Here is an 18,063-nt window from a genome sequence, read left to right on the forward strand (position 1 = left end):
AGAAGGAAGTTGCCTTTGTTAAAACAAGGCTATATATAATCAGACTAATAATAAGCTAAATGTTATCTTCTAATCAGCAGAAAATGCTAATTTCTTAATAAACATCGTAATAATAGAAATAAAGATATTCTTAGATTTACATTATTGAAATAACTTTGAAACTTTTAATAATGTTTCTAACGTCAATAAAACGTCATTAAGACAACATTTAACATCACCTTGCTAGTTGGATTCTATTATCTATTTTTATTTTCAATATATCTATAAATTTGACATGTGGATTGTATTTTTATTTTATTTATGAACTATTAATGAAATTAATGTATCCATTAATTGTCAAATTATTGTCTCGTATTTACGTGACATACATCACGTCGATGACTCAACAAGGATTACTGTCACATAGAATACTCTGATTTAAAAAAACATAGTACCAAGGAAATGTTATATGATATAAATAGACTTTTTCAAAGAAGATTGTATCATAACATGAGAATATTAATTATTATGCTCCGAATAAGATATTCAATGTGGTGCGATTGAAGCAACTAGTTAAAATGCTGCCAATTCTCACATTATCGAATTGCTGCTTAATTTTCCACTACGCTGCACGCCGCTACTGAATAGCTATAATTAACATTTAAAAAATTTCCTGAGTGGACTTTTCCACAAGTTAGGCACAAATGAAGTAATAAGAATCACGTTTTCTGTTCTTGGTAAATACATGGTGACGTGTTTCAACAAAAGACGAATGAGGAAAAACATTATATTGATTGAATAATACATTATTGACTTCTGCAGACAATAATAAATTTTCTTATAGATTAACTTATTGCAAAAATTATACCATTATAAAATTATATAATTTATATAATTATTTTATATAATAAGACAAATATCTATGGAGAAAGAGTTATTGTTCCTCAAATTAAAAAAGAAACCAAAGAAAAAGTTTAAGAAGAAATCATTTTTTAGCTTATCGTACACAAATACATATAAAATTAATTCATAGACTGCATTCTTTGACAAAATATATTTTTATATATTTTGTGCTATTTCTATTACTTTTTCATTTATAACACAGTAGATATTCCTCTACAACTATCTCAATTTACAAATTTTCGTACTTCCCAAGTAGCAAGGTGACGTCAAATATCATTTTAATGACGCCTTCTTGACGTTGCAAACGTCATTAAGACCATATTTGATGTCAGTTTGCTACTTGGGTAATAACCGATAAGCGTGTTAATTAAAAAAGTAACTATAATAGGTTAAAAAAAAGCTAATTAAATACTTGTTAATCAGTAATCCAAATTAAATATAAATTTTATAACACTCTGAATGTTATATTAAGTTATATTTTAAAAATAATATTACTTTTTAATCATTTATTGAAGTTCACTTTTCTCTAGTTTAATCTATTACAAATATATTAATTTTATAGTATACCAAATATTGATATGCATGATATCAAAAATTAGAATTTAAAAAAATTGTTTTTTATTTCCTAAACAAAAGTTTTTAATTGTTTCTAATATGTGTAACTTTTCTTTTATTTAAACATTGATTTAAAAAACATTTAAAGTTATCAGAAAAATTTGATCTATTTGTATTTATAAATTAATGTCACATTATAATAAATTTATAAACATTAAGATATTTTATTACCAAATAATATTGTTTTCTCATTTGTTATGTACGTCGATCAGTTAATTAGGAGAGTAATGTTATCGGTTATTTTAGGCTAAAACAATTTTTATTATTTCGTGTAAATTAACGATCAATTATTTAAAAAAGCTATTAATGTCAATATGTTTTTTTATTATATAAGCTTTATGTCCATTTCTATTAACGTGTTCGACTTTGATATCAATATTTTTTTTAATTTACTCTTTATCTTTCTCTAATTCTTAGAATTAATTAAATTAACAAGGGAACCTCGCGAACTAAAAAATTCAAATTTTAATGAAACTTGGCATAAATGTAGAGGGGGTAAATACATGAATTTAGAATTTTTACAATACTCTAAGAGTTGTAAAAAATAATTTCTGCAATAGGCTGACAATTGCAGAAAATATCGAATTTTTACAATACATAGAGCATTGTAAAAATCATTTTCTGCAATAGGCTGACAATTGCATAAAATATCGAATTTTTACAATACACAGAGCATTGTAAAAATTATTTTCTGCAATAGGCTGACAATTGCAGAAAATATCGAATTTTTACAATACACAGAGCATTGTAAAAATTATTTTCTGCAATAGGCTGACAATTGCATAAAATATCGAATTTTTACAATACACAGAGTGTTGTAAAAAATAATTAATGCAATAGGCTGACAATTGCAGAAAATATCGAATTTTTACAATACACAGAGTGTTGTAAAAAATAATTAATGCAATAGGCTGACAATTGCAGAAAATATCGAATTTTTACAATACATAGAGCATTGTAAAAATCATTTTCTGCAATAGGCTGACAATTGCAGAAAATATCGAATTTTTACAATACACAGAGCATTGTAAAAATTATTTTCTGCAATAGGCTGACAATTGCAGAAAATATCGAATTTTTACAATACACAGAGCATTGTAAAAATTATTTTCTGCAATAGGCTGACAATTGCATAAAATATCGAATTTTTACAATACACAGAGTGTTGTAAAAAATAATTAATGCAATAGGCTGACAATTGCATAAAATATCGAATTTTTACAATACACAGAGCATTGTAAAAATTATTTTCTGCAATAGGCTGACAATTGCAGAAAATATCGAATTTTTACAATACACAGAGCATTGTAAAAATTATTTTCTGCAATAGGCTGACAATTGCATAAAATATCGAATTTTTACAATACACAGAGCATTGTAAAAATTATTTTCTGCAATAGGCTGACAATTGCATAAAATATCGAATTTTTACAATACACAGAGTGTTGTAAAAAATAATTAATGCAATAGGCTGACAATTGCATAAAATATCGAATTTTTACAATACACAGAGTGTTGTAAAAAATAATTAATGCAATAGGCTGACAATTGCATAAAATATCGAATTTTTACAATACACAGAGCATTGTAAGAATTATTTTCTGCAATAGGCTGACAATTGCAGAAAATATCGAATTTTTACAATACACAGAGCATTGTAAAAATTATTTTTTGCAATAGGCTGACAATTGCATAAAATATCGAATTTTTACAATACACAGAGCATTGTAAGAATTATTTTCTGCAATAGGCTGACAATTGCAGAAAATATCGAATTTTTACAATACACAGAGCATTGTAAATATTATTTTTTGCAATAGACTGACAATTGCATAAAATATCGAATTTTTACAATACACAGAGCATTGTAAAAATTATTTTTTGCAATAGGCTGACAATTGCATAAAATATCGAATTTTTACAATACACAGAGTGTTGTAAAAAATAATTAATGCAATAGGCTGACAATTGCATAAAATATCGAATTTTCACAATACACAGAGTGTTGTAAAAAATAATTTCTGCAATAGGCTGACCATTGCGGAAAATAATTTTCGAATTTTTTCAATACACAGAGGATTGTAAAAAATAATTTCTGCAATCGGCTGACATTTGCAGAAAATATCGAATTTTTACAATACACAGAATGTTGCAAAAAATAATTTCTGCAATAGGTTGACAATTGCAGAATTTAATAATAAAATCATTATTTTGCATAAATAATATTGTATTTATATGTAATATAAATACTATTTGATTCACAATAAATTCAGTTTACGATCTGTGTTGAAACATAGTTCTAAATAGAGAAATATATAAATTAAAGAGTATTATATATATTAAAAAATAAATATTGCTTAACATTTCAATTTTATATTATTTAGTATTCTAATTATATATTTAATATATGTAATTAAAAATTTTATTTCTTTTTCTTTTTATTACTTATCCAATGACAGAATTTATCACGAATTTATATTGATACGTTTAAAATAAAGAGAACACTGTTTAATGCAGTTAATACTTATCGTTTGAGAAACACTGCTTGAAAATATGACATCAATGATATACCTGCGCTTGACTCTAGTAGTGACTAGCAGCATGGTTAGACAGAACCACGAGAACGACTGCCGCGTCAGTCTGCGCTGAGTCCTCGTTGTGGGAGTTACGCTCTCTTGGTGCGTCACCAGGGCAGCTGTTAGGGCCCCGTTGTCACGCATAGAGAAGCAGCAAAAACCGGCCACCGAGGTATCAGAGACTCAGTGTGTTAAATTAGTGCGCGTGCAAGAAGTTTTCAAATCTTTCGGCATTCAACAAGATCCCGATTAACAACGTAAATTAATTCAGGTAAGAAATGTATATTTTTTAATGATTTGTTAACAACTTTGAAAGGAATCATAATTTTATAATTATATTTTTATAATTACATGCATTTATGTAGTAACAAAAAATATATACATTTGCTTTCTGAATAATTGTTAAAATAAAATTTCTTATTGATCAGTAATAGTTACGAAAGACCAAGCGAAAGGCATTTAAAAAATCTAAATGTATAATAATTACGAAAGACATTTAAAAAATCTAAATGTATAATAATTCTTTTCATTGTATTTATAACAATTATGTGTATTTCAAATTTACCTCTTAATTGTTTGTATGTTTTACTTTTACACATAATTAAGTATTATAAAATATTATTGCTAAAACAAGTTATCATATATTAATAATACAATCTTTACGAAAAATTAAGCTGTTTATAACAATTTGATTAAAAGTATTTCTGTTTCTCTGGTTTAATTTCTCACTTACAAGTGAGTTTTCTACTTGTTAATTGAATCACACCAAAACGTTTATCAATCTATGTCTGGTTGTTCTCAATTCGCTGTAAAATTGTTAGGCAGATATTGTTACGACATAGTCGTATAACAGATGTGTCTTAAAATTTAAAAGCCAGTGTTCTCGACAAATGTGTTTGTCATTTTCTCATCATGCTTTTATTCTCTGCAGGTGCAACAACTTGAACTATAACATATATTTAGTTTACAATATATGTGTGAGAAAATATTTTATAATTAGTTAAAAAAATTAAACATTTTATTTTTTCTCGAATGGTACTACTGATGGCCGTAGTACGCAGATATTTTAATATATCTGTAACAATTTTCTTTGATTATATACTGTGGGTATTGTTTGCTTAATGTTTATGATATTCTACATTTATATACATTTTTATATAAATTAAATACAATTTACAAGATCTTTTAATTTGAGCATATCATATTTTATTAAAGAGCAAGCAAAACTTGTATTTTAAAATGTAGTTAAATAAAGATCTATAGAAGAATAATATTTAAAAAAATTATTTTATATGTGTTTAATTCTATAATTCAGTCTGTGACTTTTCTTGAATAATTTTACGAGAGAATAATTGAAAAAATTTGCAATTATGATACAAATGTTTATGTTGAGTCTATGAAAACGCGATAACACATGCTATATCAGTGACGCAGTATATCACGAATGTATTATTGTATCTCTTCTTCGTCGAATTTTGCATTCGTCAGCTTTCGTGCATGTTAAACACGTAGGAACGTGATAAAAATTCCTTACCATGATAGTGTATGTGAACGTCACTGAAGAATATTTTTGTTGTTATTATTTAACGCTTTGACAAAAATACTTTGAGAAAAAGTGTTTTAAGTTTTATTTGCAAAAATAAGATATCTACTTATAAGAAATTAATTCAACAATATTCAGTTAATCAGATTTCAAAATTTTATATAGGTATACATATATATTTTTTAAATTTTAATTATACATATATATACATATGAAACGTACACTCATTATATCTAGTACTTTATATTAAAATAATTCTGAATACATGAAATTATCAGCTTCCACATCTGCGCAATTTTCTTTTTTCTATCTATAAATTTCTCCCATTTTTATAGCAATATCTTATAGGCTGAAATAACAAACGCGTGTTTTTCGTATGCGGAAAATAGAAGAGGTAGAAAAATGCGAACTATGTAGATCACACCTCGGATCAGCCTTCAGACCGAAAGAATTATGCGAATACAGACACAAGATGCAATAGTAAATAATGCCGTTCTCGCGGATATTTTTTACCCGTTCTACGCGCGACAGCTCCGTATGCGTAAAGCCGACCGTTTATTTATCTACCGCTACCGTGTGCGAGGTGCGAAACCGGGTTAAGGTTAAACCATGTAAGCGACGGGTAGCCATGTAACTAACTACACCGCCGTCCGTCAGCCCGTCGTGCAAGCCATTGACGTAAGAGTTGCGACCGTTTTCTGGCCGTTTCACGAATGTGATACCCCGACACACGCACATATAAATATAGAAGGGATTCGTCACGCTCACGCATGCGGTGTGGGGAGACCGTTCGATAAAATGCAAAATGCACGGAAGCACAGACGGATCGATCCACCAACGGTCGGAAAATACATGTATGACTGTATATTCAGTTGACTTCTTGGACATAGCAAAAAGTGAAAAGTGTACCAACAAACGTTTCTTTTAAATATAATAGTTCTTATTTTTAAGTAAAAGCTTGCGTTGTAATAAGTGTACAACAGTTATCGTATCATTTGAATTTGCTGGCATTAACAACAATATTATTGATTTTCGAATAAGTATTAACAACTTAATAATGTAAAATTCCTTATTGTATTATATATTAACATTTCTTGCCTCTTGCTTGTCTTATTGTAATGGTTTCAAATTTAATATTATTTCGATTATTGGACCTAATCTTTATTCGGAGCTGTATATTATTCTCTGCTTCTCTTATATCTACCTACTATTTTTCTTCTTATACTCCTCTCTCATTATTTTACATTTGCAATACCATACTTAAAGTGAGAATACTCAAATAGACAGTACGAAGAGTTGGAATGTAAAATATTATTAGTGTGATTTTACGATCATAAAAATAATTTCATATGACGTGATTGCACGCTATAAATAATTATGCACGCGCTATCATTGATTTATCACACGTACATATTTACATTGCTCTAAATACAACTTGCTGATACGAGAAGATATGTGAAATGTCATTTTAGTAATAAATATTTTTCTCTCTTCTGTATGATAAATTTAAGAATATTCAAATAAATAATAAACCATCAACAAAGAAATAATGAGCTATTTATAAGTTATATAATGAATACGTAAACTTTAAATCTATAAGTGAATACAAACAGACTTGAATACAAAGTACACAGAGAAAATGAGAAAGACCCTTCTTTAGACTTATGTGAATTATATGATCCTGTTATGTACATCTGTTTTGTGCACTCAATTCTCTCTCTCTCTCTTTCTCTCTCCCGCTTCTCTCTTCTCCTTTTCTCCTCTCTACTCGCCTAAAATTTTACAATATATACAATATATAGCATACAATAAAAAATATTAGATATTAAAAATAGATTTAATAATGTAAACAGTGGATATGAATAAAATGTAATACATAAATGTGTTATACAATACACTCGACATAACATATTATTTATGTACAGTATTCATTGAAAAAACTGATTTAAGAATTCAAATTTCTAATATCTATTTCACTTTTGTGCACAGGGCCTCTTCTATTTTCCGCCAGATCAACTTATAACTCTACATTCTAAGACATACTATAAAAATATGTTTTAAAACTCGATTTTTTAATCCTTCTAAATTATTTATATATGTTCTCTCAAATATTATTACATTTTATCGTTAATGTTAGATGTTGCATAAATCTTGTAGAAAGTAATCGATAAAAATAATTTTTAAAATATTCAAATTACATATCATGTAAATTTTTTTCTTTGTTACTTAATGTAACATATATTTATAGGAATATTGCACAGTTTGTTGTTCAAGTAACTGTTTTTCCTGTTTTAAAAGGAAAAATTTCATCAACTGGTTTACGATAAAAATAACGGTATGTGAGTAAAATGAATATAATGTGTAACGGAAAAATATCTATCTAATCGTTATGTCAATATCTACTATTAAAATGTATCCTTATGCCTACATGAAAAAAAGATTAGTCATTATGCACAGATTTTTTACAGCTGCGCAATTAACTTCAACTAATCTTTGTTTTCCTGTGTGTATATAAAAAATAAAAGCTTATAAAAATTGTAATTACCTATTAAATATTTTAAAATATTAAAAGAAGTAGTGGAAAACCTATCTAAATTAAATAAAATTTGATATTAGTGAAATATACATATGCTCTTTTTAAATTCAATAAATACTAAGAACACTAAATTAGCAATCACGTAACGTTATCCGTTTCTTAGAAGCAATTCTTACGTTTACAGTAATTGAATGACGATAAATATACCATATATCATATTGGTATCACAATATTGTCGAGTTACTATTATTAAATTATAGCCAATCTTCAAACAACTGTTTTAATAATAAACTTTCGAAAAATTCTTAGAATTTATTATTTCTGAATTATAAGTTTTTAATATTAAGTATTGCAATAATTAAATCTTGTTTAAAAAACTAAGAGATATTTCATTATCTGTTTACATCTCTTCGTGCTTTCTATAGTGTCTTAATTCCGTCAAAAGCCTTTTGTTTCGCAATTTGAAAGTTGTTAACATATCAATATTTTTATTACTTGTATATATTATTAAATACTTTTCGCCTTAAAATATTCTGTATATCCTAACTATAACATAATTACTAACAAAATGATATACGGTTAAACTTTTGGTCGATATTTAGAAGGAATAACAATCGTCAATAAAGACGCATGATGTGCACGTACTTTTGTCACAAAAAGACAATGATCATCAAACTTGCCCAATTGTAAACTCCTCCTACTGTGACGCAACCTTTGATCCATGGTCTCTGTCCATAACTTAAACAAAATATGGCACATCTACATCAGAACAGCTTGTGTTTAACCAATATCCTGCACTTCATTGAACGTAGTCTAGCCTCTTGAAGAGGTTCGTAGTACAGCTTATGTCCTTGGATGTCGCTTCTCGAGTATGTATGTAAATTGGAATTAATTTCGCGGCCGCGTCATTGCGTTGGTTTGTGCACGCGTATGGCGTCTGTCCGACGCGTGTATATCTCTTCGTATAATGTATAAACGCGTGCAAAAAAACGCGTATCATCGCGATGAGATGATTTTTACGGTGTTGTCTCACGTGTTAGATGAGCCTGGATGCTGATCGCACAGCGATAACGTTTCGAAAATAAGACTTTATCTTTACGATTTCGGTGACGCGCTCGGAAACGGATCGTATAATCGTGCGCCGCTCGGAATTGAACGATCTCTCACTCTCTATTATATTCGTGCCGCCTTATATACTGCGGCCCGTGACACGATATGTTAGTCGCCAGGAAAATTTGCTAGTCGAAAGACAACGTCTATATTATTGGCAACACTATTCTCGATACCCAGCACCATGGACGAGTCCAGCGGTAAACTAATTACAGTATGTTATATTAATTAAACTTGCGTTGTATTTTTTACCGAGACTGGCAACTCTGAGGTGCGAAAAAAACCCGAACATTTTTTTTTTTATTTCAAGGAGCGACATTGAATCACTTATTAAATATGCTGCGCGATAGATAAAGATACCGTTATATTAATTTGCATGCGTTCAAGCTTGAAAATTATCCTATCGCGTTATTGGAATTTACTAAATACAGTTCCTCCGGTATTAATATTAATTTCATTAACGTTAACGTGGATTAAAGTGTATTAAAATGGAATTAGCTTTGTTGTTATGGCAACAATTATGAACGCAATATCTACGATGGTATATATACGGTAATTGTATTGTTTTTCAGAGCATGTCGCTTTAGAAATAGGCTTTCGCATTTTACTTTCGCGACGTAAAAGCGAAATGAGAGCGCTTTTAATAATTTTATTAGTAACAATATTTCTATTGTTATTGAATTCATACTTATAACAATAACGATTTAATACCGAAATATAGATGTGACGAATATCGATCGTCTCATACTAATGTCGACGTGGCTTATCTACGCGTTATAATCATTTGCATGTAGCCTACTTTGTAGATAATCGAAGAATATTTATAGCCACTCAACCAATGAATTATGTAATAACGATAAGTTCATTTAATGAATTAAGTTTTTGCATAATTTATAAATTCGGCGATAGATGCAATTATATGCTATATAAATGCAATTATAGCAACTGCCATTTGTGCAATCGTACTTGGGGTATATTATGGTATAAGAATGTCGATATGCCGTAGGAATTTTTAATGTTAAAACAGTCGGAATGATCGAAATCCTGTAATTATTAAGGATCATGTGCTACTAAAAATCTTTTCAATTTTAAAGTAAAATATGCTCGCACATTTGTAATTTGCTCCGTTAGCATTTATACTTTATTTATAAAGAGAGAGTTTTACTCTCTTTCAACTTTCTTATATTGAACTTAACTATGTTTAATTTTTTTAACCTCTCTATATGACTCAACGAACTTTCAATTATGTCATGTATTTCTATTTCTTCTTTTATTAACTGCGAATATCTTTATTGCGTACATGTCAGGGAGTAGTAATAAAACGGTAAATGTCTGCAAGACGAAAATATATCAGGGTGCGCCCGCTTGCTAATTTTACTCGAGAGTATTATTTATTGCCCATCTAATTCTTGACGTCACTGCTTGTCACCCTTCTTGATGTTCACAAGGGGTAGATGAGTAATGGAATTTTTTTTTGGTACAAATAACCTACTTTCTAAAGTCGCGTATTTTTTGTTAAGATCTCTTAACAAACGCTTTCTGCTTTTGCCAATATTGTTGGCAAATGTCCTTTTAATAATAAAATTATAATTTTTATGAATAGAACTTGCTAGAACTCTTGATGAGAGTTCGCAACAGAAGAACGCACGGAAATTTGTTTAGAAAATTTTTCTCATTATTCTACAAAATACGCAAATCTTACCATTATTAAGCTATTAAGAGCAAATTCGGAAATCTCTTTCATAATAGTTTTTTTATCTTTATATAATTTTATATAATTCGTTGAAGGAGAAGGTATATTTGTTTATTCGATGCGACGGAATCGAGTTAAATAAATCGAGTTTCTACTTCGCTTAAAATCTTATTAGAAAAATTATTAATTGGATACATGCATTAACAATCGCTTGGCAATTATACTTAGATTAAGCCATAATTCTGCACAGTCTGGCAATGAAACGCTTGTTCGATTAAGTATTATCTACGCACTATTAAATATTAATGGCATCAATAGACTATCATCATATTTATGATAGCTGTTATATTAACATTATTCATATTAAGCGAAATGATCCCTAACTCCACATTTACGAATGTCACTGCCTCCAAATCAAGTGATTGATAGCTACGTGCGTTTGTCGTATCATCATCTATTTATAACAACGTCAAATTAAGCAAAGTATTTTGTCCGATACAAATTGCAAACGCTCTTTCATCCTACTGTCAACATGTTTGAGTATATCATTCACTCGAAACTATTCATCCCTTCTTATAAGAGATTCGCACGCAAGTGTCGTCAAAGAAAGTATTTTCTATATTCAATCTGTCGGACGTTATGCATTACTAGAATTGTTTAGAAAAGTATATTCCATATTTCAGCTATGTCTCTGGAGGAATCACGGAGATCACAACGTCCGTACCGCTACGGCATGGTCCTGTTATGCGTTGGAGCTCTCATCAACTGGTTGGGTTTAGCGGAGAATTATGTTGAACCGGTTCGTTACGTCGGTGTCGCATGCATAGTCGCCGGGGCTCTCCTCATTTGCGCCGCAATGTGCTGCTGGCTGCACGCGCCGCCAACTAGGACGAGCACGCATACGCACCACACGAATCATCCGATCACGGCACAGGTAATTCACGGATTGTCAATCCGGCGAATTTATTTGCTCCGTCAAACAAAATCCTTCGCTTAGTCGAACTTGGAAGAAGGCCACGTCAAGAAAGGAATTAGAGCTATGACTCATATACGTCAATGCAAATTTACATTTACCGATTTTCCAATATAATAAATCAACCGTTTTTTTTTCTCTTAAATCTGCCGTCATTAATCAACGCTACCGAGTTACGTGTGGGTATGTTTCCATAATGCAATAATTATTATTAGCTCTTTATGCTCTGCGGAGTGATTCATCGTAATGTCAAATTGAATAAACATCATCAATTAATTTCGTTTAATCATATCGCGTTCTTTTACAGTTCATTTGCACCTTTTACCGTACACTTGCAGTTTTTTATTAAAGTTAAACTCGATAAAATTTAAATTCACAAAAGATTTAAAATCACAAAAGACATAATATTGCGTTTCAAAGATTCTAAATTTCTTCTTTTTAAACTATTTGTCAAAATAATAAATTAATTATTAAACTAATTAAATTAGTGTATTAATTTTTTTTTATTTTTACGTAACATATCTAATCTATTAAAATAATAATTAAATAATATTTAAAACTTTGAAAACCAAATACTCGATCTGACATATATACATTTTTTCTGTACAAATAATTTAATATTGTTCGTGTTTATTATTAATTGATATTTATCAAGCATTTCTTCACTAACTATATAGATTTTATTCTCAATGCATAATATTTTACTTCAGTAAAATATTTACACGGTCCGCATTTAGACTAACATAATTTCATCAGCTGTTCTAATATTGAGAGTGATAATAAATATCTATCGTACATGACATCTTTAGGCCCGATCCGAAAAGATGCAGGTCGCTGGCGCGGTTGAAGGCCCATGAGATTAAAACGTTTTTAGATCGATCCGGGTCAACCCCCTATTATAGACCACAAGGAACGCGTATTATCTATAGATATACCCTAGCCTAGCAGTAAGCCGCAATTACCATCGACGGTGGACAGAATAAGAAGAAGCTTAATAATATACAACGATCTATAGCTCGTACTTTTTTCTCCCTCCCGTGCTTCCCCCCTCTTCTTCAAACAAAGCCCAACGAGAGCGAGAGAGATACGAAAAAAGGAAGAGAAAAGATAAAGAGAGTACACGTTCATATATATCAGATAATACATCGTCATAAATCATTAGAATGTTCGGTAAATACGCCCTGTGTTCGTCGCACGTTTCCTCACCAGCGAAACATGTGTTTGGTGTTTGCAGACATCGTAAAAATTTCAAGCGACAAAAGCCTTCTGATCGCGAGACTGAAACTCATCCCCGGTACGAAGTCGATTGCATCACGTTAATATCATTTCCTCCTTTCAATTTCGAATGACGGAAATATTACGAACGATTCCACAGATGCCTTCAATTTTCCTCGAAAAACCGGTAATATATCCTCCTTGTAAGTGATTAGCGTTAACGTCAGAACATAAATACTTTTGATGTGAATGATTCACACTCTCTCTCTTTGTTGCGATACCCATCCAATGTATCAGCGTGTTTGATCAGCAATATAAAGAAACAATTTCAACATATCGTAAGAGAAAATTCGAAAGTATTGTATTGTTCGTTAGTGTGGATTTTACACGATAATAATGTTTAATATCTATGATGTTGACAATAACTGATAATCGTTTAACAAGATCCAATTAGAACTATAATTAAAATCTTCGTTTTTCTTTTCGTTTTATTACGAAATATATGTTTCGTTCCTATTCCCTTCCTATTGCCTTTCTAGCCTGTGCTATTTTAAATCAGTAAGGCATTTTTTCTTTCCGTGAAATTATCGGCAAATATTCTCTATGTAAAATAAACGACCTGTCCATTTTTTTAATGTTTGCCCGTCTGTTCTTTATGCTTCGTTACATTGTATATGCAAAAAAGATATAGTGCACGTCGGCAAAGGAGGTCGTGGCAGTCTTTAATGTCGATTGCTGCTATAAGGATATTCACCCGGAAACATGTACCGAGCTATTTTTATCATCATCACTTATCCTTGGACATATTTACCGTTACCTTATAAATCTAATAAAAAATCTGAAATATTTTGATAACGAAAAATTATTTAACATCAGAGCGATGAAACATCACGTGGCATCATCACCAGAAATGTACGCCGTCTGTTAATTATACGACTCTAAATTAGACCTCAAATTAGGTTATATACGTGTTTACTTCTTGCTTACGTTATTAACATGTGACACATCAAATTATGTATATTGTCTTGACTTCATTTATAACGTTATCACGTAATTCTTTATCTATTCTTGTAAAGCTTAGTGTTCTCAGATTGAGAGATGCAACTGTCACTTGATTCTTAGAAATTCATGTAAATTAATGCGCAATTAACTTTTTTGTGAAAGCTTGATAACCTTTGAGATAATGACTTATCGTGACATTGCTTCTGAAGAAGGAAGCAAGTGCGGATGACACTTGAGAAATTGTTTAAATAAACTTGACCGAAAGTCTCGTGACGATATATAACATCGCAATTTCTACATAATTTTCTAATTCTTCAATGGTCAGTGACGTCAAATGCATTTGAGAACTCTCTTTCTTTGCATAAATTCAAAACTCATCAACTTCTATCAAATCGAACGCAGTTCAATTGTAAATTAATTACTTGTTGGACTATTTGCAACGGACGTTAATTTTGTGCATTAAACTTTGTACACGGCAGAAATGATCTTAATTATATCATTCAATATCACCCATTATTCTCTCGCAACCCAATTGTCATTCGACGTCTGTGTACACCGAAGTGACAAGCAGCGTCTGCAAGAAACGTTATTTTCACATCTGATACATTCGATCAAATGTAAACAGCGTGAAATGTTGTTTCTTCGAATCTTTGAGGTCACGCTCCTACTGATCGATGATAATCGAGCGCGTTTTAACAGGAAAGAATTTCGTGTAGCCGCGTGAGGGGGAACCCCGGGGGTCACAGCCGTTCACCTCGCCATTTCCACTTAGACTCATTATGCAATTTTCCAGCGAAGCTTTTTTTACCACCGCAAATAGCCACGGCTATTCTCGTCGACCGCGCGCGCGTTTGCGTCTCATACGTCACCCTATATGTATCTCGCGTGCGCCCTTTCGCGACTTACATTCAGCCAGTTACAATGTTTCCGAAGAATACCGAGAGAAAGTTAGGTACGTAGATATCTATAGACGACCTACGACGAATATAGCGCGATGTGTACTTCCGGGTGAATATCCTTATAACGCGGCACATAGAATATCGCGGGAACTGCGGGGCCGGCACGTTGCGATCTGGATACTTTAAATAGACCTCGGCGACGATGTATTTCTATGATGATTAACTGTGCAACTCGTATTCTCCCTTGCACACGCACATTTATCGGGAAAATTTAAGTTGGACATCGAACTTGCACGTAGGACTTCACAAATAGTAAAAATAAAATTAAGTTATACAATTCTAAGAAGTTTTCAAGTGAAATACTCTTCTTGTGAACTTTCACGGCTACATTGCAAATACCAAAAGCGTTATAACAATGGAAACTTTCGCGTCTCACTTACTCTACAAAACCTTCCGAAATTTGGCTGCAAAGTATCATATAAAATTTATTATATTATAAATTATATTATCGCATGCGCCGAAGAATTAAACGAAGGCAATTTCACTGATCCTCAAAATGATGATCTTTTAAGAAATTTTTTAAAGCAATTAGTAAAAAGTGAGGAATCTGTTTCAAAAATCGAGATAGTAAATTCGATCCAAATAACTAATAACTAACATGAATTCTTGAAGTGCGAAACATTCAAACGCGAAAATAAGCAATGCGACTGTGCACAATCTTGCAAAGTTATGCAATTGAAGTTAATTCAACCGATCGCCTCCTTTTACAGATCGATGACCCGATCCACGTGATTTCCATCGAGGAACCGCCTGGCGTGTCGAGACAGAAGCCGCCGGATTACGAAGCGGTGACGGATGCGCCGCCGAGCTACGACGACGCTATCAAGCTAAATCCTAGTCAATTAATTAGGTTGAGCAATGGTAGTACGCCGCCGTTATCCTCAGGACAAGTTATCCCGACAACCATCAGTATCGTCTCTCCAACGCTAACACCGCCGCCGCCATACGCGAGGTAAGAATATTCGTAAATCTTCGAGCACGCTGCATCCACATCTTGAAACATGGATGTCGTCTTACAGTTAAAAGCGACAGCTATTATGTATCTTTATTTAATTTACATTTGAATATTAATTAGTTAGAAAGTTAAAAATTTAATAATAAACTTAAAGAGTTAACAACTTTAAATTTAATTTAATTAAAGTTAATTTTTAACTTTAACCATTAACATTAATCATTTTAACTTAACCACCCAAATTTTTGTTATTAAAATACATAAACTTTAACTTATTAACATTTTTCCAAGTTAAAAAAGTTTATTTATGTAAAAGAAACAATTCTAAATGAAAACATTTGCACATAAAAGGAATACTTCTTTGTTATTTTATAAACTTAATTTGTACTGATATTCAATTTAAATTACAATAGTAAAATTATTAATTAAACACGGCAGAATGTTTCTAAATTTATAAGAGCCAGCTTTTCGAACGAGTTCTTCATTGTTTCAGGTGAGATTATAGTGCTGAAAATAGAGACCAATGAATACGCAGTTCTGCGACGTGGATTGGAGGATCGACGTACACAGTTGTCAATTGCGAAGAGCGATCACGTCTGCGGACTGCGAATAATACGACCGTACGACAATTCCGTTGTTTGCCCTCGTCGTTACGAGATACGACGTGAACGTATACGTATATTGCTGTGCAAGATGTTGGAAAGAGAAAGCATTCAAAGACCGCTCGACATTTCCGCAAGATTAAGAATCGAAAGAGGATCTCTTCGCGACGCTTTAGATATCGACTGCTTAGATTTATTATTTGTTAGACACTGCGAACTGTTGACTTGGTTTAACGTTTAAAACGATTAACTCTTCCTTTGTAACTATGTTACTGTAATAACATGCCTGCTATGATTCAGAAAAAAAAATCGTTAAGTTTCATCGCGATTACTCTCATATCACGCGATTCCGAACCTCGATTTTTCATCTGTTGCATGGATCTCTCGTTGAATCGCGCGCATCTGAGAAAATACGCAAAGGTGATACGTAACGACATACCGACACTCAATGCACAATTGCAAACAAGCGGGTCTGTACATATCATATCTTTTTTTAAATTTTCAATGTAATCCGATCGTCTCAACGAGAATCCATCTGCGATGAATTATGTCATAGCGACCGCAATTTCTATCAACTGCGCTATGGCTCGGCCGTTCCGTAACCGCGAGAATGAAGTAACGACTTTTGACAGATGTTTCGTTCAGCTCGCGGTCGACTGTTCATTTAATTTAACGGTTCGAGTCACGCCTGATTGATGCCGATCTGCAGAAGCGGTGGTCTCTTAAAGTTAACTGACGGAGCAAACGCGTGTTTTCTAATAAAATATGCATTTTTAAGTCATCATCTCATTACGATCGCGCGTCGTTTGGGAAGTGACGTGAAAAAAATTGAAGGGATCACGCTAAAATATGTAAATCGCATCGATTTATCCCCGTATAATAATATTTAAATTCGTCGTGTTCCAATATTTGACCCACGTCACTTTCGAAATGAGCAGCTCAACTATTCATTATTTTAGGTCCACGTGACTTTTTATATGCGATGAGAAATGCTCGCGATAGATTTTCTCACTCCGGAACATTGTCGGGAACGCGTTCGAAGAGAAGATCGCGTCCCACGATGATCCGGAGTGAAATCACAGTAATAGAGCATTTAGCGCGTTGCGCGAGTTCAGCTGCGCATAATTTACTGAAGAATGATCTTCTGCCATATCATTTCAGTGTCTGTCTCTTTAAATACGCACACGCGCGCACAGCACACTCATGCGAAAGCCATTCGCACGTCCATTTTATTGTGATATATACTTGTTATACATGTGTACAACGTGTAGATATTACGGAGCAACACTGTCGAATGCATTGGCGATGCTTGTAAAATAAGACTTTTTTATATCGAAAGTGCAAATACAAAATACGAGATTTTTCTAAGCAAGTTTCTTTCTATTGTTCTCTTGTGTCCTCCTTT

General features: G+C 31.7%; 1 protein-coding gene across 3 annotated transcripts; it reads left to right on the plus strand.

Annotated features, from left to right (window-relative positions):
* The first annotated feature begins 4,099 nt into the window (after nt 1–4,099).
* LOC105838490 lies at nt 4,100–18,030 on the plus strand. 3 transcript variants are annotated; one of them, XM_012684080.3, is made up of 4 exons: nt 4,100–4,344; nt 11,639–11,889; nt 15,815–16,056; nt 16,550–18,030. In XM_012684080.3, the coding sequence occupies exons 2-4, from the start codon at nt 11,641–11,643 to the stop codon at nt 16,551–16,553; spliced, it is 495 nt and encodes a 164-aa protein (XP_012539534.1). In that variant the 5' UTR covers nt 4,100–4,344; nt 11,639–11,640; the 3' UTR covers nt 16,554–18,030. The 3 variants fall into 3 exon arrangements, with proteins under 3 accessions (XP_012539534.1, XP_012539535.1, XP_012539533.1); XM_012684081.3 differs by lacking the exon at nt 4,100–4,344 and adding an exon at nt 9,340–9,476; XM_012684079.3 differs by lacking the exon at nt 4,100–4,344 and adding an exon at nt 9,351–9,462.
* The last annotated feature ends 33 nt before the right edge of the window (nt 18,031–18,063 follow it).

Source organism: Monomorium pharaonis, chromosome 3 (assembly GCF_013373865.1).
Source record: "Monomorium pharaonis isolate MP-MQ-018 chromosome 3, ASM1337386v2, whole genome shotgun sequence".
Taxonomy (NCBI): domain Eukaryota; kingdom Metazoa; phylum Arthropoda; class Insecta; order Hymenoptera; family Formicidae; genus Monomorium; species Monomorium pharaonis.